This window comes from Populus euphratica, unplaced genomic scaffold (assembly GCF_000495115.2).
Source record: "Populus euphratica unplaced genomic scaffold, PopEup_1.0 scaffold100.1, whole genome shotgun sequence".
In the NCBI taxonomy this organism is placed as follows: Eukaryota; Viridiplantae; Streptophyta; class Magnoliopsida; order Malpighiales; family Salicaceae; genus Populus; species Populus euphratica.
Window position 1 is genome coordinate 38,683 of NW_011499985.1, and position 22,167 is coordinate 60,849.

Sequence of the window (22,167 nt, forward strand, 5' to 3'; positions counted from 1 at the left end):
AATTATTTTTTAAAATATTTTTTATTTAAAAATATATTAAAATAATTTTTTTATATTTTTAAAATTAAAGTATCAAAATGATCTAAAAATATCAAAGAATATTAATTTAAAATAAATTAAAAAATAAAATGTATTTAAAGTTTTTCAAAAACATTTTTGAAACGCAAAAACAAATATGGTCACCTTAATTTTATTTTATATCCTGTGAATATTTATTGTTAAAAGTATTTTTTAAATTATTTTTTATTTAAAAAAAATAAAATTAGTATTTTTTGATATTTTTAGATAATTTTATTATGATAATATAAAAAATAAAAATATATAAAAATATTATTTTAATATTAAGTATTTATTTAATACTATAGAAAATAATGCAATACTAATGCAATACTCTATGATACTACATTGCTAAATAGTAGTAAGGTTGTGATTTGAAAAGATATATATTTTTTTTAAAATTAAAAATTATAGTTTTTATCAAATTTAAATTTAGACTATAATTTAAATGAAAAAAAAAAGAAAATCAAATAACTTTGAAAATTATAATCACTATTAAAACAGCTGCGATCACATTTCATCACAATGCCAAATGGACGCAGGCAGACATGTTATCGTTTGTCCTCGATTTTTCAATCAAACTACCGATTCTCGTTTAATAATAATAATAAAAAAACATGACACAAAACTGAAGGTTGACGTCAAGCCACATATGCACCAAGACCTGCCTCCATCAAGCGCCATGTGTTCTCTTTCGCCTTGGAAGTTGGACCGTGCTCGTTGTTTTTGGTAGCGAAGGAAGAAGTAGAAAAACTGAAGCAGATCCTTCAAGAACCCAAAACTCTCTTATGATCAAATCACCAAAATGACTCCTCTTGCTTCACGTTTGATCCAATCAAGAACTTCCCTCTCCAAATTATAGTACGTTTCGTTTCCTTTCTTGGGTTTTTTTTTCCTCCTGCTATGTCAAGAATTATTTATATTGATAAGTATGTAAAATTTATTTTTGTGATTTATTTTCTATTTAGGGAAAAAATGGGTTCTTTCTTTAATATTGCGTGACATTGATTTCTTGTAAGATTACATTGTGTTATTTACTTGTCTCTTGAAGGGAATTTTAAGAGTTAGTGATTTCCTTGAAGACATGGGGTGCTTTTGATTTGAGAATTGTATGATTGTGAGTGTTTAGAAGCTTCTCTTTTTATTGGAAAATGCCAAAAATGAAAAAAAAGGGATGTTTTGGGAATTGGCAATGATCCTTGGGGCTTTTCTTCTTTTATTTGCATGCAGATATTTTGCGAATGGAATAATTTGATGGCAACTGAATGTATGATTTTGTGGTGTTACCAAATGTGAAGGTGTTGCATTTTCTGATTAGTTTATTAATTTTTTTTGAATAAGTACAATTGCTGCATCAAGAAATGGGAGATATCTATCAACTGATTCTAATAAGGTTGATGAACCCTTTAAAGTTGAGGAGGCTGAGACAGTGAATGTACCTCCACCCTCGACAGAGAAGGTATGCTGGATAATGAACCATAGTTGGCGCTTTTGATATCTTCTAGTTTATTGTTTTGTATATTTTAATTGATATGCTAGCCAATGCAGTTGCTTGTATTGGGTGGAAATGGATTTGTTGGTTCTCATATCTGCAAAGAAGCTATAGACCGTGGCTTAACTGTTGCTAGCCTGAGCAGGTATTGTGATCCTCTAAAGCTGTAATTTTTTTATTGATAGTTGGTCATTTTCAGTTGATGTCTAATTGTTCATGTTCCTTTCAGGTCTGGTAGGCCATCCATACATGATTCATGGGTTAAAAATGTGATTTGGCATCAAGGTTTGCATTGTTCTATGGTGCTTTCCTTTTCTCTCCATGCTTTTGATGTCTTGATGCCTGTAAACTTTTGTTTCTAACAGTCTTCTTTCTCTAGGAAGCCTACTCTCATCTTATTCATGGACGGATGCTCTAAATGGGGTCACCTCTGTTGTATGTGATCTCCTCACTTTTCCACCAAAATAACATTTTTTTTCGTGTGCACGCACATGTGTGCAATGGTGGTTTTGCTACACAGGATGTGATTCTTCTTCTTCTCTTTTAATGAGTGATTGGTCTTTTCTGCTAATTTGTGTTTGCTTTCTAGATTTCTTGTGTAGGTGGTTTTGGCTCACAGTCTTATATGTATAAGATTAATGGAACTGCAAATATTAATGCAATTAGAGCTGCTTCAGAAAAAGGTATACTTAAAAGGAAGCTAAGTTTTTTCTGCTGTTTATTTATATAGTTCGTTCTTGCGGCCTTGTGGTGATTCATAACTGATGAGTTCTGTGTAAGTGTTGGAAAGCTGTTCCAAATAGAAGTCCTCAGAGGCTTCAGTCTGTTTCACGGTTGTTGTAAGAGGGAATCCTAGTTCACTTGAAGTTGCTCCACCCATTGTTAGAATTTTCTCTGAGAATGGATCCTTTATGATGAATCTTCTCATGTTTTGGAGTTACGAATAAATTAGGTATTCTAATGGTCATAGATGTCACGCAAGGTTGTGGTTGTGTGGATATTTGTGAATAAGCGAAGGAGAGAATTTTAGGCACTGTGTTTCTTTCTCAATTTCTTATCGTTAGTTATTTCTTCAATCATCCTCAAAGGAAGCAAATTCTAGAAGGCATTTTGATCTAGCATGGTCTTTGGTTTTTCATTTCATAGTACATCTGCAATCTAACAGCATGCTGTGTTACACTGATAGCAAAAGAAAACTTTTTCAAGTTTTGTGAATTTTTATATTCTTTTACATGTTTTTGGCCCCACCAATAAGTAAACTGTTAGAGAGTAGGTGGTTCCATTTCTACCATTTCCTTTTTCTTTTTGATTGGTGAAGGGATGTTGTTGAACTCATAAATACCCTGGGAACTTGCGTGTGGTCTACCAGCTGAGCTACCTCCCAATTTTTACTTATTTTAGTGGACTGGATTTGATAGTTGATTTGCTTATTTGCTATAGGTGTTAAAAGATTTGTTTACATCTCTTCTGCTGACTTTGGCTTGGCCAATTACTTGCTGCAAGGATATTACGAGGGAAAGGTACTATTTTCATTACTTGTTGTCGAATCATGTCACTTTAATGCGAATGTCTGGCATGGCACATCTACATCTTCTGTTTTCTGGAAACAAAGACTGTTTTCTAAAGCTTTAAAATAACTAGTTTGTATTATACATAGATTCAGTTTGATTTCTGTAACACATATTTTGATACTAAATAGTTATATCACAACAAGAATCAAAGCTTTCAAGTGTCGTCATGATATTTACTTTTCCCTTTTCCTATCATTCTTACCTCATTAAGCATTTTACTTGTGGTTTGTTTGAAGTAGAAAGCTGCTGAAACAGAGTTATTGACCAAGTTTGCATACGGAGGTAAAATTTGTTCTTTTCATTCTTGGTACTTGTACTCTTTCTATTCCAGTCATAGAGCTGTCCTAAAACTTTTGGATCGGGAAATTGGAAAAATTTCCTTCAGGTGAAATGCTATTATGATTTATTGATTTCATCCTTCATATCTTGGTACTCCTTTTGTTGTATTTGATTTTCAAAAATCTTGTAGTTTAGAATTCCAGTGTTTGTATTGATTAGTAATGTGGATATATGTCTCCCTTGTAGCTGACAGCATATTAATATCATATTTTATGGATTATAGGAACTCCAAATCTGATGAAATGTTTTGTGTTTCCTTGTTTAGGAGTGATTCTCAGGCCTGGGTTTATTTACGGAACTCGCAATGTTGGAAGTGTTAAGTTACCTCTAGGTGTGATTGGTTCTCCATTGGAGATGGTAAGTTCTTGCGCTTCCTTCTCGTATATTTATCTAGATTACTAGGTTATCCCAAACTACACTTGAATGATATATATCCATGCTGCGGCTTTTTGCAGCTTTAGGTTTGCGAAACAACGCCATACCCTGTGATGACTTTTCAAATTCTCAATATTATTGGTCCCCATCTATGCATCTTGCCAGTTGTTCCTAGTTTTAGGTCTTTAAGCACAACTATGCAGACTAGTTCTTAGAACTCTTAAGGGAATAAAAGGAGGTTGCAACTTTGTCTTATAGGAGCATTCTACGATTGCAGTCTCCAGAAATTAAGTTTCAAGGAGTGTTATGTTGCCATTTTATCATTTACATGGGAGAAATGCTTGAAAATGTGATATGGAGGATTTGTAAGCTACTGTATTCAATCCTGTTATTTGAAGGTTCATTGTAATTTATGAATTTCAATCCCGCTGCAGGTTCTTCAACATGCAAAACCACTCAAACAGCTTCCCCTTGTTGGGCCCTTGTTCACCCCCCCAGTCAATGTTACTGCTGTGGCAAAAGTTGCAGTAAGGGCAGCAACTGATCCAGTTTTCCCTCCAGGCATCATAGACGTTTACGGAATACAGCGGTATAGCCAGCGAGGGGCAGCATAGATTTGTTGATCTCTCTCTCTCTCTCGTATTTACCTACCAAATATAGAGTCCGTTCATGAATATGAAGATTTCATTTGTTTTCTTCTTTGTAAATTCTCAAGATGTTAGCTGTTGGACTTGTAATATTTGGTGAACTGGAAACGAAGCAAGCATTAACATATCTGATGAAATAAAATCTGAAATCACAGAATAATGTCATTAATTCCCTAGTGCAAGATGAATAAGTTCTTGGATGATCGCTTTGTATTATCACCTTTGCTGATGCTCTCTTCTCTAAAGTGCTCAGGGCTGCATTCCTTGAAATTCTGCAAGTTCTTTGATTGCTATGTGCTCCATCCATTTAAATTTATCTATTTAAACCATACTTAACGTATTAATTAATAGTTATATTAAATTTAGTATGATTTTTAAGAAATATATGAGTAGAAATGAAAATCATATTGATATTAATATTAATGTGATTGAATTTAAATTGATGAAGTCCGAGTGAGTGAACAATATTCCTTTAACATGTCCAATTCTTTTTTACTTCTATAATTTTCAAATTCTACTTGAACTGAGTAGAAATGAAAATCATATCGATAGAATTTAAATTGATGAAGTCCGAGTGAGTGAACAATATTCCTTTAACATGTCCAATTCTTTTTTACTTCTATAATTTTCAAATTCTACTTGAACATTTTTTAAACATATTATTATTATTATTTTTACCATAATAATAACCATAGCAACAATCATAATAACCTCTAAGCCAATCATATTCTCTTCAAAATCACAACCATGATTATGAAATATTTTGAAAAAAATTATATTGGGTAATGAATTGGGTGGGTTACCTGACTTAGTGGTGTTATTTCAAGATTTTTTTTAATTAAAATAATATTATTTTAATTATTTTGAAAAGGATTAAATCGAGTTTTAATTGAGGAGGATGGGTTACCCGTCTTAATTTCAAACCTCACTTGAGTCAAGGCCTGTGTTAGCATGTAACCGGGTTGACTCATCAGCCCGGTACCCGTGGCTCATATTGCTACTATAAGAGCAGCTCCAACGGACAAGCCATATGGAAAGCTAAAAGTGTTTTGCCATTTATCTCTTTCCTGTTCATGTTCCAACGGGTAAGCTAAATAAATAGCCATCTGACTTAGTGGTGTTATTTCAAGATTTTTTTTAATTAAAATTATGTTAAAATAATTATGTATCAAATATATTAAAATATAGGATGGGTTACCCGTCTTAATTTCAAACCTCACTTGAGTCAAGGCCTGTGTTAGCATGTAACCGGGTTGACTCATCATTTCTTACCATTGAAATGTATATCAATAAAAAAAATTATATCTATACCATTCAAAAATTTATATTATCAATTTAGCTCTTCTAAAAAGCCAGCCCGGTACCCGTGGCTCATATTGCCACTGTAAGAATAAATATTCGTCTGTTAAGGGTAAAAAAGCGTTGGAGATGCTCTAATAATAAATATTCGTCTGTTAAGGGTAAAAAAAAGTCAATATTGGTTCTTATAAGAGGCCAAAAGGCCCAGAATAGATAAATTTGCGAAATTAACCGGCAAGACAGAGAGGCTGACTTCGAGCATACAAAATCAAAGAAGCAAAAGAAATCGGGAATCAGAGAGAACAATGAACAACACGAGCAGCAGTAACAGTCAGCAACAGCAGCAATCAAGTGAAGCAAGGCACGATGATGATGCCACTCTCACTGAATTCCTCGCTTCTTTAATGGATTACACTCCCACTGTGAACCTCCGCCTCTAGAAATTCCGTCTTTTTTTAGCTTAATTTTTTTTTTCTTAATTTTTTTGACACTGTGATGGTTTTGGTGGTTCAGATTCCTGATGAATTAGTGGAGCATTACTTGGCTAAAAGTGGGTTTCAATGTCCTGATGTCAGATTGTAGGTACCCTTTTCTTTTTGTTCCAAAAAAAGCATAAATTAATTGGTTATTGTTGCAGCTGAAATGGGTTTGTTTTTGAATTTGGAATAATGGGTTGTGTTTTAACTAATGTGGTGTGTTTTAGGGATTTGGATTTTTTTTACGTTTATGGGGTTTTTTTTTCCTATTTTTTTTGCAGGGTTAGATTAGTAGCTGTTGCGACACAGAAGTTTGTTGCAGATGTTGCAACTGATGCTCTTCAGTACGTATCTGTTCAGTGTTTTTGGTTTTGATTTTAATGGATTTGAGCATTTTTATTAATTTTGATGTGTGTGTGTGGGGTGGAATGGGGGAGGGGGTTAGGGTTTTTGAAGTGGAAGATCATGTCTAGGGTTGGAGCTGAAGATGGTGGCAACTGTTTAAAAATATCATCTTTTTTGGGGAAATGTTAAGTAAACTATCTTGTTGCATGTTGAGATTCTGGACTTGACCCAACTTCCTATATTCCTGGTTAAATTTGCGGTTAGAAGCTCTTGTAAAATATGATCTGTGGTATAAGAAGCATGGAATGTAAATGGTTAATTTTTTTTTCCCGAGTGCTGACAGCTGATTCAACATCTGAACTAGGAGTTAATTGAATTGTAAAGTTTCTTTGTGTTCGCCAAAGGGATTGTTTAAAAGATTTCAATGTCCAGTTGATAGTGTCATTAATGTTATGCATCGATGCTGTAGGCAATGCAAGGCACGGCCGGCACCAGTAGTTAAAGACAAAAGGGACAAGCAGCAAAAGGTGCTACAGTAGTCCCATTGCAATCTTATATTTGTTTATATAGACTGTTTTGCACTGGTCTTAACTTTTTGTGATTACAGGAAAAGCGCCTGATTTTGACAATGGAGGATCTGTCGAAGGCACTGAGTGAGGTAAGCCCAAAAAATTGTTCTGTCTTGTTCTTTCTTTAGGTGGGCTTAGTTTCTGTGTTATCCCTTGCCATTATTATATTGTATTTTCTAAGATCTCAGGATGCATGATTCCTGCCTGTGATTTAGAATTTCAGTTAACTTCAACCTGAAAATAGATGAGCATTGTGATTGATTGTTTGGACAGTTGTTGGAGCTGGAAGATTTGAAAATAATTTTATTGAAATGACTCAGTATATATCAATCTCATGAGATTCTTTTACCTGCCAACAAAGGACAAGTACCTTCTTCTCTCGTTGCTCATTAATATATGCCCGCCATTTTTGAAGCTATGCTGTTTTTATTTTCCACTTCGACTTGAAGTAGAATAATGGATGCTATTCAACGTATTGATTTTCTTTAACTTGATTTATTGGGGTGATTGTTTTAGTGGGCAGATAAGAATCCCTTGATTTGCTGTATAATTTATTTCACAGAACTTGTGCATGATAGAGCATAAGAAATGCAAAAATGATTTTGAAAAATGCAACATAATGTCGAATGTTAATAGGACATGCATGTAATAACTGTGCAAGGGATAGTCATGTAATTGGCTTCACCTGCTTGAGAAAATTGTGACACTGGCTACTAAGGTCTGCGCTTAAAATCAGTTCCCACTTCCCACCTCCCACTTCAGTTTTCTTTCTTATCTAATAATGTTGTTTCTTTGTTCTAATTGAATGAGCAGTATGGTGTAAACGTGAAGCACCAGGAGTATTTTGCTGATAGCCCATCGACTGGGATGGATCCTGCTTCAAGAGAAGAGTGATTTGGGCTAAATTTTTATAATAAGATTGTGAACTTAGTTTTGTATGTCAAGTCCATATACATGTCTGTATCTTCATGATAGCATCACTGCTGGTGCTAGTTTATCACCTCTTTACCTTTTTTCGGATTTTCTGTTTCTTCCTAGCTGGTTGATGCTATTCATCTTTGATCTTTGTCCATCTTCAAAAGCAAGAGGGGAAATCCCTGTCTTTCCCTATGTTTTGTGGAATTACAAGCTCCATCCCAAAGTTTTTATGTTGGACAGAAACCCTTTCATGTTTTCAACCCTACCGAGGTTTTTGTCGAGGTTTCTGTCAAATTTATATAGTACAGGGTAGGAAATAGGAAACATGAGGGGGTTGCTGTCAAGCATAAAAGCATTTGGATGATGCTTGTAATTCAGCAAATATTTTAGAGAAGCCTTTGTAATTCACCTCACCTCTATTACTAAAATTTGTGTCTTTATCCATCTCCATCGATACTAGTAGCCTTTAAGTTGCTGCCGTGCTGCCCCAAGTCTTTTCCCATTCCCGAGCCAACTAGAAACTCTCCAAATTGTGTAGATATTGATATTTCTATCATGGATGGTGATTCTGACAGGCTGACTAGGTATACCTATTCAACCTGGAAGCTAGATTGGTTCAGGTTAAAAAAAGAAAAAAGAAAAAAGAAAAAAAGAAAATACTTGGTCTTTAATCTATTGACATTTTTTTGATTTTTCTTCGAAATTTCAAAAGAAAATATGTTAAACTTGGGATGTTGAAAAGAATAATGCAATGGCATTTGCAAAAAAGTTGCCTTTTCCATCTCCCAAATTTTCCCCGTAAACAGTTGACAGTTGACCATGGTTTTTATCTCTGGATACTGCTCAAACCGTGGATGTAAATCAATAAATTTTTACTCTTTAATCAATCAAAATACAAGTATAATCAAGTATATTGAATTCAAGTATGGACTTTGAATAGTTGAAAGTCGACCGGTCACTCATCGTGCACAAGCAAGGAAAATACACACACACATACACACACGTTTCTTCTACTTAGCTTCTAGACTCTCATATCTTCCTCGCAATCACCAGCTACAGCTCGTTTGATTGCCATATCTTGAGAGAAAATTCTGACCCTTGACAAAATGAAAGAATCAAACCCTAGAGAACAATTGGCCTCCGTCGAAATGCTGGAAGGTGAACTTGAGATAGTGATGTTCCAAGAAAACAAGGGATGCTTCCTCTAGAGAGCCTTGTTAAATATATAGATTTGCTTACCCTAATCTTAGTAAGCAGCTGACTGTCTGACACAAACCTTGTCTTGAATAGTAGCAAGCAGCTGACTGTCTGAGTCACGACCCGAATCCCGGATCCATGACCGGCACATAGGCAAGGTTCCCCTCAAAGGTTCCATACCTATGCGAACCCAAACTTACATATAAATTTATCCTAACTCAATCAGAGTTCAGCGCAACATTAATAACAAAATCAACTTCATAATATAATTGAATTGTCTTAATACAAGAGTTAATATAATTTCATAGTTTTGGAGCACTAATTAGACATAAAGGAAAATGCACGGATTACAACCAAAAGAGCAGGTTCTGAAGGTCCAACAAAAGTGACCTGCTATCAAGCTATAAGCCTGAAAATGATAAATAATGAGAGTGTGAGTTTAACAACTCAGTGAGTAGATAATGTTCAATATACACACACGAAATAATACAATAATGAGAAATATATATACAAGTATGAATTTAGGTTCTTATAAAAAGGTTTCTCAAATAGGCCATAACAAGAATATCATATGGTAAAATCGTCAGAAAATCAAAATGCAATGAGCATGAGGCTCCGTACTGTGGGATGATCAGTCCACACAGGTTGGTGACTCCCCCGACCAACTAGGGTTCAGATACGATGTGCACAAAGACTAACATTACCCTGTTAGCATGGGTATTCTGACTGACATACCATAGGGTCATAATCATAATCAAACAGACATATTCATATCTCAAGGCTCAACTCATGACATCAATCAAATAAGGAGCTATCAATTAACCTCTCTTTGTTTCATAGGAATCCACATAAAAACCCAGGTCTTCATAAGCCACGGCTAGTTGCTTTTAGAAGTCACCTACAACCTCTCTTCGTTTCATAAGAATCCACATAAAAACCACGGCTAGTTGCTTTTAGAAGTCACCTACGTAGGCTGTGTTCTCTCTGTGTTATGATATTGTAGGCTAGATATATTACGGAGGCGTTAGAACTGGTCCACTTGGTACTTCATCACTCTGCTGCACAAAGATCATTGACTTCACAGCAGTATTAAGAGTTCAAAAGGAAAAGACATGCTAAAAAATCCTTTTTTAGGAACTTGTGGTTAGTGTATATAATTCAATACCACTATATTCTCGACATCAAAATTCTTATCTTATATAAAGCACCACATGCTTTCACTAGAATTTTCCATCAGTCTTTATTGATTATGATAGCAAGATAACAATTATAATTGTTCTTTCCTATCCCCTTTTAAAACACAGCCCTGGATTTGATAAAAAATGTGGAAGTGCAAGCAATCATAGGGCCAACTTCATCAATGCAAGCCAAATTTGTTATTGAACTTGGAGAAAAAGCTCAGGTGCCCATCATATCATTTTCGGCATCTAGTCCATCTCTTACTTCAATCAGGAGTCCAAATTTTTTTCGAGCAACACAAAATGACTCGACTCAAGTGAATGCCATAACTGCATTAGTTCAAACCTTCAGATGGAGAGCAGCAGTGCCCATCTACATTGACAACGATTATGGAGAGGGAATCATTCCTTATTTGACTGATGCCTTGCAAGCAGTTGATGCTCGTGTCCCTTATCAGAGTGTCATTTCTCCATCAGCCACCGACGATCAAATTGACAAGGAGCTTTACAAGTTGATGGCAATGCAGACTAGAGTTTTCATTATGCACATGTATCAATCTCTCGGCACTCGGCTTTTTGCCAAAGCGAAAGAGATTGGAATGATGAGTGAAGGCTATGTTTGGATCATGACTGATGGTCTGACTGCTGATTTATTGAGTAAACCTAATTCCTCTTTCACTGATACGATGCAAAGGGTACTGGGTATTAAAGCTCATGTTCTAAGGACAAAAGAGCTCAAAGATTTTCGAGTTCGGTGGAAAAGGAAATTCCAACAAGATAATCCTGACATCATTGATGCTGAGTTGAACATATATGGACTATGGGCCTATGATACTGCAACGGCATTGGCCTTTGCAGTTGAGAAAATGGAAAATTTTGGCTTCCAAAAGGTAAATGTTTCTAGCAATTCATCAACAGATCTTGCCACTCTTGGAGTCTCTTTAAATGGTCCAAACCTTCAAGCTTTATCAAACACTAGCTTCAAAGGCCTTTCGGGAGATTACCTTTTTGTTGATGGGAAGTTACAAGCATCAGCCTTCCGGATAGTTAATGTGAATGGCAATGAAGGAAGAAAGGTTGGATTCTGGACACCAACGAAAGGACTTGTGCAAACATTGAATTCAACAACTAAAAGTATGAATTAGTCTACTGTGTCTGGTATTTCAGCTGTAATATGGCCTGGTGATAACACTGCTGCTCCCAAGGGTTGGGAGATTCCATCAAACGGGAAGAAGTTGAAAATTGGAGTGCCAGTAAAGGATGGCTTCAGTCAGTTTGTGTCAGTGACAAGAGATCCCAGATCTAACACCACAACAGTCGAGCGATACAGCATAGATGTTTTTGAAGCTGTAGTGTGATCATTGCCTTACGCTCTGCCTTATGAGTACATCCCCTTGCAAATCCTGATGGAGGGACTGCTGGAAATTATGATAGTCTGGTCTATCAAGTGTACTTGCAGGTAAACGTTCTTCATCACCTTGTCTAATTACACTGCAATACATTCAACATAAAATCTGAATCTTGCTTAGGCAGAAATCGGTGAATATCTAATTTCATGGCTACTAACAACAGAATTATGATGCTGCGGTGGGAGATACAACCATCGTCTTCAACAGGTCCTTGTATGTTGATTTTACCTTGCCTTACATGGAAAGTGGTGTCTCCATGATCGTTCCTATCATAGAAAACAGTAACAAAAATGCATGGGTTTTCTTGAGGCCTTTGACATGGGACCTTTGGGTCACAAGTTTTTGTTTCTTCATTTTCATTGGATTTGTGGCCTGGGTTCTTGAACACAGAATAAATGAAGATTTTCGAGGTCCTCCTTCACATCACACTGGCACTAGCTTTTGGTTTTCCTTCTCAACCATGATTTTAGCTCAACGTAATTTCCTCTCCTCTTTTAAATTTATTGTCTCCTACTCTAACATATATACGTTACTGATATCTCAAACACCTAGCTGATTTCATCTTTATACTTCACTGATTCCCCTTTTGAACTATACTTGCAGGGGAGAGAGTGGTTAACAACCTGTCTAGAGTAGTGCTTATCATATGGTGTTTCGCTGTGCTGATCTTAACACAAAGTTATACTGCCAGGTTAACAAGCCTACTCACAGTCCAGCGGCTACAGCCTAAAGTTACTGATGTAAATGAACTCATTACGAAGGGGGAGTATGTAGGCTACCAGGAAGGTTCTTTTGTTCCGGGAATCTTGTTAAGAGTTGGGTTTTGACAAGTCAAAGATCGTGATGTATAATTCAGCTGAAGAATGTTATGAACTTTTCTCTAAAGGAAGTGGAAATGGTGGTATTGCAGCTGCTTTTGATGAAGCACCATATATGAAGCTCTTTTTGTCGAAGTATTGCTCAAAATATACCATGATTGATCCCACATTTAAAATGGCTGGTTTTGCCTTTGTAAGTTCACTTCTCTATCTCCATTTTTCTCAGTGGCTCATGTAAGTGCATAATTTCATATGTCCATATACTTTCAGGTCTTCCCTAAAGGTTCTCCTCTAGTACCTGATGTATCAAGGGCAATTCTAAATGTGACTGAAGAAGATAAAATGAAGCAAATCGCGGATGCATGGTTTGGAGAACAAAGCAGTTGTCCAGATTCCAGCACCTTAATTTCATCAAATAGCCTTAGCCTCAAGAGTTTCGGAGGATTTTTTTTAATTGCTGGAATAGCTTCACTTTCAGCTCTCTTAATCTTCACAGTCAAGTTTGTTTACCAGGAAAGGAGAGTCTTGAGTCCTGATGATCCCAGAGATTCAATGTGGCGCAGAATACAAAATTTGTTCATAATTTTCAATGAAAGGGACCTAACAGCTCATGCATTCAGAAAAAATGAAGTGAATGACAGAAGTGGTATTAATCTGCCTTATGCGGGCGAGCCAAGTCCATTAGCCAATTCAGTCCACACAAAATTTCCTGGAGATCCACCCTCTTCAGAGTATGATTCAACTCCCAATAGGCAAGAATCTCAAGAGTTCGTAATAGATATCGATCAGCTTAACAACCCATTTGAAGAGAGGCGAACAGCTTTTGACATAGCCTGTAGATTACAAAATTGATTGCTTACTTGTGACACGAGTAGTTATATTGCTTGCAGCATTGAAAAGTAATTGTACTCAGGGTAAATACTAGAGTGTGAGTCAAGTCATCTATATACAAACATATAATAAGAGTATCACTCTTCTCTTTTATTTTTATATAGATGGTATATGCATCAGAGCATTTTACAAATCAATTCTTTAAAAATTAACGATCAATACATGTTGCATACATGTTACAGTAAACTCAATGATGCAATTCAGGAAGTAGAGGAACAGGAAGCTTAAACCACAAGTCTACCAGACATAGAAGACTTGTAGAATAAGGAAAACCTAATTATGTTATAACCTTCTTAGCTGTAGAGTTTATCCTAGTTAGCCGTAATGTTAGTTCCTAGACAAGGATTAGATTAAGTTTACGTATTCAATTATAATTCTTAGAGAGTATTTAAAAAGGGGAGAATAGAACAAAGGGGATATCATTGTTTTCTTTTGAAACCATTCTATATAATAGAACTCAGAGCGATTCCCTATACAGAGAGAGATTCTATACTGTTAATAATTTCCTGCTAAGTTCAACGAGAGGTTAAACCAAGTGGCTTTACATCAATTTGGTATCAGAGCTGTTCATGACCGTAACCCGAAGTGGTAAATCATATACCATGACAGACAACCATGCTATCAGCAATCCCCCACGTGAGCATGCAGAATTTCAGCAACAAAACTATCAGCAACAACTCACCCAAATCACCCATATGCTAGAACAACTTTCTAATCGCATGGATATCATGGATGAACGACGGGCACGAGAAAGAGTAAGATCTCCCAATAGGAAGGGACGTGGCCAGCCCCGTGAAGACTCATAGGAAGGTGATCAGAGGTTTGAAAGGGAGAACTTGGAAGCTGAAATTTTCAGGGATCTTGAACCCCGTCACCTTCGTGCTCAACAACACAGGGAGGAATTCCCACGTATCCGTGATAGGCGGATAATGGACAATCAACTCATTGACGAACTCACCAAGAGAATGAAAATAGATGTACCCGACTTTCATGGCAAATTAGACCCGCATGCTTTTGAAGATTGGCTGACAGCCATCAAGGATTATTTCAACTGGTTTGCAGTCTCTAAAAATCACAAAACCCGATATGTCAGGTTGAAGCTAAAGGGACATGCACGAGCCTAGTGGGGAAGCGTGGAAGAGCAACTAAGGCGTACCCAGCGCCCTGCAGTTTCAGATTGGGAAGAGATGAAAGAACGACTAAAAGAAAAATACTTTCCCATTGATTATGAACAGATGATGTTTGAAGAAATGCTACAACTGAGGCAGGGCTCCTTAACAGTGGACCAATACACAAACCGTTTCCATGAATTAACTATTCACAGTCGAATTGTGGAGACAGACCAACAAACACTAGCACGATATCGTAATGGATTACGTGGCAAACTATACAAGGAGATGTTGGTTGCACGACTAATCAATGTGAATGAGGCATACCAGCTGGCATTACGTATGGAGAGGCAGCTGTAGAATATGAGTGGGAAGAAATCTATGCCAATGGACTTAAAAATAGGGCGCACACCAAACTTTTCCATACAAAAATCACAAACACTAGTAGATAAACCAAGAAGCTCATGGTTAGGAGAACAAACAGGAAGAGCAAACAACCATAATGTTATAAAAGCTCCAACTGACGGCCCACAGTGTTGTAAATGCAAGGGGTTCAGACACTATGCTGTGGTGTGTCCCACAAGAGACAAGAAACTAGCTTTTATATGCGAAAGAGAATTAACAATAATGGATGAAGTAGAGGAGGAAGAAGTAGCAGAGTTTACACAGGAGGAAGAGGAGGAACAATTGGGTGCCTCGGAGCTGCCAAGCTGTGTTATTCGTCGAGTATTAACTGGAAATAAAAAAAGAACCCCATACAAATCAGGAGTGGCCGCGAACCAATATATTCCACACTCGATTAAAATATGGGGACAGGGCACTGAACGTAATCATCGATAATGGTAGCGGCATGAATGTCATCTCTGAAACAGCGGTGGAACGACTGAATCTGAAGAGTGAAAACCCCCTATCTACGGTGTTAGATTTATTAAATGATGCCTCGGTGTTTACAAAGATTGATCTTCGCAGTGGATATCATCAAATTCGTATCCGCCCGGGTGACGAATGGAAGACAGCCTTCAAAACCAAGGACGGCCTTTTCGAATGGCTAGTCATGCCCTTCAGATTAATTAACGCACCGAGTACCTTCATGCGCGCTATGACGCAAATTCTCAAACCCTTCTTGGGTAAATGTGTTGTTGTGTATTTTGACAACATCTTAATCTTCAGTAACTGTTTGCAGGATCATTTAGCTCATATTGAACAAGTCCTAGCTACCTTGAAAGCGAAACAACTCTATATTAATCCCACCAAGTGCTCATTCCTGAAGAAGAAAGTCTATTTCTTAGGCTTCATCATCTCTGATAAAGGTATTGAAGTTGACCCCGCTAAGGTGCAAGCCATTCAAAACTGGCCGACACCTTGCACCGTGTCTGAGGTTCGCAGCTTTCACGGTCTCGCAACATTTTACTGGAGGTTTATTCGACATTTTAGCACTATCAGGGCCCCAATAACTGAATGTCTAAAAGGCAGAAGCTTTACCTGGACAGTGGCAGCCAACAAAGCTTTTGTGGAGGTCAAGGAGAAACTAGGACAGGCACCAGTTCTGAAGCTACCAGATTTCATAAAAATCTTTGAAGTAGCATGTGATGCTTCACATGTAGGAATTGCAGGTGTACTAAGTCAGGAAGGTCATCCTATTGCCTTTTTCAGCGAGAAGCTCAACAATACTCGACGGAGGTATTCAACATACGACATGGAATTTTATGCATTAATTCAAACCATTAAACACTGGCGCCCCTACTTAATCCATAGAGAATTCATCCTTTATACGGATCATGATTCTTTGAAACATCTGAAGTCTCAAAGCAAGCTTAATGCTAGGCATTGATGCTGGATGAATTACTTGCAACAATTTGATTTTGTTATTAGGCACAAGTCTGGGATAGAGAATAAGGTGGCCGATGCATTAAGTCGATGACCACACTTGCTACATATTTTCTCAGCCCACACTACTAATCTTGCAGCAGTAACAGACCAGTACCCTGCTGATGAAGACTTTGACACAACATGGGAGAAATTACAAGCTAGGATTATCGTAGATGAGGGTAATTACTCTGTAAGGGATGGGTATCTATTTTATGGCACCAGGCTGTGCATTCCAAAGGGGTCCCTCAGGGAGTTTATCATCACAGAACTCCACGGTGGAGGCTTGGCTGGGCATTTTGGCCATGACAAAACTTATGCTATAACCGCCGACCGGTTCTATTGGCCTCGAATGCGTAAAGATGTGCATAAAGTGGTAGATCAGTGTAGGATCTGTTAACTAAACAAAGGAACTAAACAACAAGCCAGACTCTACACACCCCTTCCAATTCCTGATCAACCATGGCAACACATTAGCATGGATTTCGTACTGGGACTACCCAGGACTGCTCGACAACATGATTCCATCATGGTAGTAGTTGATCGATTCTAAAAAATGGCTCATTTTATCCCTTGCAATAAAACCTTTGACGCCTCTAAGGTAGCTATGGTGTTTCTATAAGAAGTAGTCTGGTTACATGGGGCACCACTCTCTATTGTGTCTGATAGGGACGTCAAATTTGTTAGTTATTTTTGGAAAACCTTATGGACAAAATTAGGGACAAAATTAATATTTTCTAGTGCATTCCATCAAATTTGTTGGTTATTTTTGGAAAACCTTATGGACAAAATTAGGGACAAAATTAATATTTTCTAGTGCATTCCACCCCCAAACCGACGGTCAGATAGAGGTCATCAATCGAAGCCTAGGCAATTTACTACGGTGTCTCATCGCTGATCATACCACCAGTTGGGACATTATACTGCCACAAGCAGAGTTCGCAATCAACAACTCTGTCAATAGGTCTACAGGGCACACACCTTTCGAAGTAGTATATGACAAGCGTCCTTATACTCCCCTAGACCTTCAGCCACTACCATCACCTCCTAGACCAAGTGCAGCTGGCCTTGATTTTTCAGAATATATGAGAGATGTCCACGCCGAAGTAAAAAGACGTTTATCCCTTAACATAGAATCATATGCAGCCTCTACTTATGCTAGACGCAAGGATAAACAGTTTAACAATGGTGATATGGTCCTTGTTCGTCTAAAGCCAGAACGTTTTCCTTCAGGAAGTTTCACCAAGTAACATGCACGACGTGCTTGTCCCTTTCAAGTTATTAAGAAGTTGGGTAGTAATGCATATGTTATAGACCTCCCTTCTGACTTTGGTATTTCACCCATTTTTAATATTGAGGACATTACAACATTTAAAGGGGATACAACTGATGCAGTCGGAAGCTCACAGACAAAGGACATGCCAGCCTCCATTCCAAAAATTCCAGCAGCCACCGCCCCTAAAAATGAGATTGCCGCCATCATTGATCACCAATTCGTCTCCACACGTCGTGGGGGATACTACAAATTCCTAGTCCACTGGAAGCACAGATCCACTTTTGATTCAACTTGGATCAAAGGCACTGCACTCCAGCAACTACATCCTGAATTATTTACCGCATATGTGAATCATAACTTGCTAGAGTCAAGTTCTTCAAGAGAGCCAGCAAATGATGCAATTCAGGAAGTAAAGGAACAGGAAGCTTAAACCACAAGTCTACCAGACATAGAAGACTTGCAAAATAAGGAAAACCTGATTATGTTATAAACTTATTAGCTGTAGAGTTTATCCTAGTTAGCCGTAATGTTAGTTCCTAGACAAATTAGGATTAGATTAAGTTTACGTATTGAATTATAATTCTTAGAGAGTATTTAAAAAGGGAAGAACAGAACAAAAGGGATATCATTGTTTTCTTTTGAAACCATTCTATATAATAGAACTCGGAGCGATTCCCTATACAGAGAGATTCTGTACTGTTAATTATTTCCTGCTAAGCTCAACGAGAGGTTGAACCAGGTGGCTTTACATCACTCAACCTCCACTCTAGAAAGACAAGGATGGTTGCCGCTAACCATAGTTGCAAGGAACCTTCACATTACCACCAGTCATTTATATTCACATTTAAAATCTAATTTTTTACACTTTCATTTTATGTATAAATAGACAACTAAGTCTATGTTATTGAGTGTAAGAAATAAAACAGAGAAACACTAGGGAGAAAGAGAAAGTGAGTGATGAAGAGCTTGCAATTTATGTAAGCTTGTTGTTTATGAAATAATACAAATTGTTGTATCTTCCTTGAGTGTTTCAAAACCACCATCAGTGGTCTCTTTCAGTAATAATTGGTATAAAAAACAGAAGAGTTTTTTAAATATATCTGAATTTTTAAAGTTATCAAAAATACATTTTGATCATTCCATAGTATAGAGTTTGGTTATTTAATATGAACTCAACAGTGCAAAAATTAACCTTATCGGAGCAAGGGGTGAATTATACATGTCGCTTTGTTTTTACATTCAAGAAAAATTTTACTTGACTCATAGTGCAGCATAGATCAATCATCTAGTAGCAAAAAATTTTACTTGACTAGTGCAGCATAGATCAATCATCTAGTAGCCATTTATTTGGTGTTACTTCAAAAAAATTGAGTCTATGGCAATAACTCTATTATTAGTTGGAGATTAGGCGTCAATCATTCACAATTTTTTTCATTCTTAATTTCTATTAAAGTATAAAAAAAATGGCATATTTTATATTGTATATTCCTTCCTAAAATGTCCCTTAGAATAGTTGATAATTATGATTGTAATTTCAATGGTTCAACACAAAAGGAAAAATCATAAACTAACCACTCTAATTTACTAGGCATAATTAATTGTTATGACCCGAATCCCGGGTCTATGATCGGCAATGCAAGAGCGGTTCCAGCAAAACACCACATCTATGCTAAGCTTTAGAACACACATATCATAAAACAAATTATACAAAATTCACAGCATTTTATAAACTTTTAAAACATCTCTTTATTAGATAAAAGCAAAACAAAGTTTATAATACATGTTACATTATATAAAACCCAAAATTTAAATAAAATAGTGTAATGATGGAGCACCCTAAGACAAATTAAAAGTAAACCTCGCAGAAACAAACAAGACATTCCAAACAAAAGTGAAGAAGAAGGAACAAATAACAAGATCAACCTGCTAACATAAACTAAGAACATGAAAATAATATAAAATGAGGGGTGAGTTCAATTAATTCAGTGAGGAAATAACATTTAATATACATCTTAAATATTAATAATTTGTAAGTCGTACATATCTTGATATAAATATATATATTAGGTATATTAACATATAGTAGTGGAATACATATCAGAGATCCGATGATACTCAAAGATGATCCAATGACACTTGAAGATGATCCAATAATACCAAAGGTGACCATTTTGGGATAATTAGACATGAACAGACTGGTGGCTCTCTCACTAGCTCAGAATACAGATATGGTATACACAAAGATTAACTACACTATGTTAGTATGAAGTTATTGACAAGTTCGATATCCAGACATAATAGATATTCATATAATTATCAAAGCAACTGAATATTATATCAAATATAATTTAATGCAAATACACATTCAAGAAACTAATAAGTACTTGAAAAATAAATTAACATATATATAGATATTCAAGAATATCATCCACACTCATCATATAATCAACATACATAATTTATTTATATTACATGTCTATTAAATATTATCCTACTCACCCAAAAAAATATAGAAGTAAAAGGAATATCAGATAAAAAATCTGAAAATTCTATGGAAATCGTTAGAACTTACAACAAAAATACATAATAAACTAAAAAACAACACAAATAAAAGATTCTAATGCATATAAGAAAATTAGGTTTAGTCTATATGTTTAGAGATTAAAATGACAAATTTCCAAAAAACAGGGATCAAAACGTGATTTTACCAAGATTGGAGGACCAAACTATAAATACATAATCATATTGAAATTTCACCCATAATCTATCCTTAACTCGATCCAGAATCTAAATTTACATTCTAGGGATCAAATTATAAATTTTTCAAAGTTCAAGCACAAAATCTCAATTTACGTTCTAGGGACCAAATTGCAAATTTTTGAAATTTTAGGGACTAAACTATAAATTTCCAACATTGAGGGACTAAACTATAAATTACATATATCAATTATTAAAATGAGAGTCATCACCCCTAACCTAATAAGAATACTACCTAGAATTCCAAAATACATTTCAAGGCTCAAATTATAATTTTACAAAGTTTAGGGACTAAATTTTTTTTCATAAATGAAGGACTAAAATTAAATTTTTAATCCTCAACCTCCAGAGCATTATGTCCATATTTTCCATCAAAGTTGAAATAAATTTCTTAACCTATAACACATCATCAAAATCATAACAAAATCCTAATATCTTCTTTAATCCTTCTATAAATAAATCATAATAAAAAATAATATAAGATGGAACTACTTACTTGCTTCTTCAACTTTTCTTGAATTAAATTAAAGCTTAAAAATAAAAATTTCTTTATGTAAATCGGTATAGATCATAATAAGTAGGAAGAAAAGAAGAGAGCTAGATGATAATATTTTAAAACTCTATCTACTAAACTTGAGTTGAGTTGAGATAAAAATACAAATTATCCCATTTTTTTTGTCTTAATTGTTTTCTTACACACTTGAACCCCAAGTCTCTCGTGATAGAAAGGAGAAATGGATGTCAGTTAAACTACAAGTGAGCTAGTAGCTCAATTGGTAAAGAGTCAACCAAGGGGAGATGACATCCTAGTTTGAATCCCACCACTTGAATTTCCCAACCCACATGTAATTGTGTAATTGACTAGGGACTTCGAGTTGGTGGACTCTTCCTAGTGGTTTGGCTCTTGAAAATAGCCATAATGGATACCCACTTGTGAGTTGCGTCCAAATACACACACTAAAAACTCGTTTGCAAGTTCTTAATATGAGCTTATATGAAGCATTTCAATATCTTAAGTAGGTGATAGTATAAACCCATTTATATTATGTTTTAAAAATATTTTTGAAACAAATTAAATTTTTTATATTTTTATATCATTTTAATGTGTTGATATCAAAAATACTTCTTTTAAAAAAATAAAAAATATTATTTTAATACAATTCTAAAAAAAAACACTTAAAGAACAATCGATGTGATATAGGAGACACCTTAAACTTGATATGAGATGGCGCTGTGTGTTGAAAACAAATTTGTGACATGACAAAGGATGCTTCGTCGAAAGGATGCTAGTCATTATCCAAGTAAGTTTAATAGGCGACTAATTACATATACAAATCTTGTCTTGAATTGAAGAAAATCAAGCGTGCACTGTTTGATGCTTATTTGACAAGAAAAAATTCGAAAAGATCCAAAACAATATGATGATGTAAGGGAGAAAATGTATGCTACACAACACATTAGTGTTTTTTAAGCATAAAATAATATAATAGGATTGAGACTTAATGGGATGATAATTAATTTATTGAATTAGATTTTCCCATAAAAGCTATTGTTTGACTGCAATAAGGAATTAAATCG

General features: G+C 35.7%; 3 protein-coding genes and 1 pseudogene across 3 annotated transcripts in view; 3 read left to right on the plus strand and 1 right to left on the minus strand.

The window, feature by feature from the left end:
• LOC105140071 (disease resistance protein RPM1-like) overlaps window positions 1-741 on the minus strand; it is a 4,811-nt gene extending 4,070 nt beyond the window's left edge. The window contains exon 1 of the mRNA XM_011046751.1: window positions 726-741. Within this exon, the coding sequence (XP_011045053.1) occupies window positions 726-741 (16 nt within the window). The remainder of the gene's footprint in view (window positions 1-725) is intronic.
• LOC105140004 (uncharacterized protein At1g32220, chloroplastic-like) lies at window positions 711-4,681 on the plus strand. The gene is made up of 10 exons (XM_011046660.1): window positions 711-918; window positions 1,399-1,516; window positions 1,606-1,694; window positions 1,779-1,834; window positions 1,929-1,984; window positions 2,139-2,232; window positions 2,990-3,069; window positions 3,360-3,402; window positions 3,725-3,816; window positions 4,269-4,681. The coding sequence occupies exons 1-10, from the start codon at window positions 863-865 to the stop codon at window positions 4,446-4,448; spliced, it is 864 nt and encodes a 287-aa protein (XP_011044962.1). The 5' UTR covers window positions 711-862; the 3' UTR covers window positions 4,449-4,681.
• Window positions 4,682-5,945: 1,264 nt separating this feature from the next.
• Window positions 5,946-8,280, plus strand: LOC105140005 (transcription initiation factor TFIID subunit 10). Its single transcript, XM_011046661.1, has 6 exons — window positions 5,946-6,202; window positions 6,294-6,358; window positions 6,538-6,600; window positions 7,071-7,128; window positions 7,209-7,259; window positions 7,984-8,280. Exons 1-6 carry the CDS (start codon window positions 6,086-6,088, stop codon window positions 8,062-8,064), a joined length of 435 nt encoding a protein of 144 aa, XP_011044963.1. The 5' UTR covers window positions 5,946-6,085; the 3' UTR covers window positions 8,065-8,280.
• A 2,299-nt stretch (window positions 8,281-10,579) lies between these two features.
• Window positions 10,580-13,613, plus strand: LOC105140006 (glutamate receptor 2.8-like; annotated as a pseudogene).
• The last annotated feature ends 8,554 nt before the right edge of the window (window positions 13,614-22,167 follow it).

Coding starts and splice junctions, on each gene's coding strand:
- LOC105140004 (XM_011046660.1), top strand. CDS start 863: ATGACTCCTCTTGCTTCACGTTTGATCCAATCAAGAACTTCCCTCTCC. Junction 1,985..2,138: donor TAAATGGGGTCACCTCTGTT/GTATGTGATCTC, acceptor TTTGCTTTCTAG/ATTTCTTGTGTAGGTGGTTT. Junction 3,817..4,268: donor TTGGTTCTCCATTGGAGATG/GTAAGTTCTTGC, acceptor ATCCCGCTGCAG/GTTCTTCAACATGCAAAACC.
- LOC105140005 (XM_011046661.1), top strand. CDS start 6,086: ATGAACAACACGAGCAGCAGTAACAGTCAGCAACAGCAGCAATCAAGT. Junction 6,359..6,537: donor CAATGTCCTGATGTCAGATT/GTAGGTACCCTT, acceptor TTTTTTTTGCAG/GGTTAGATTAGTAGCTGTTG. Junction 6,601..7,070: donor GTTGCAACTGATGCTCTTCA/GTACGTATCTGT, acceptor TCGATGCTGTAG/GCAATGCAAGGCACGGCCGG.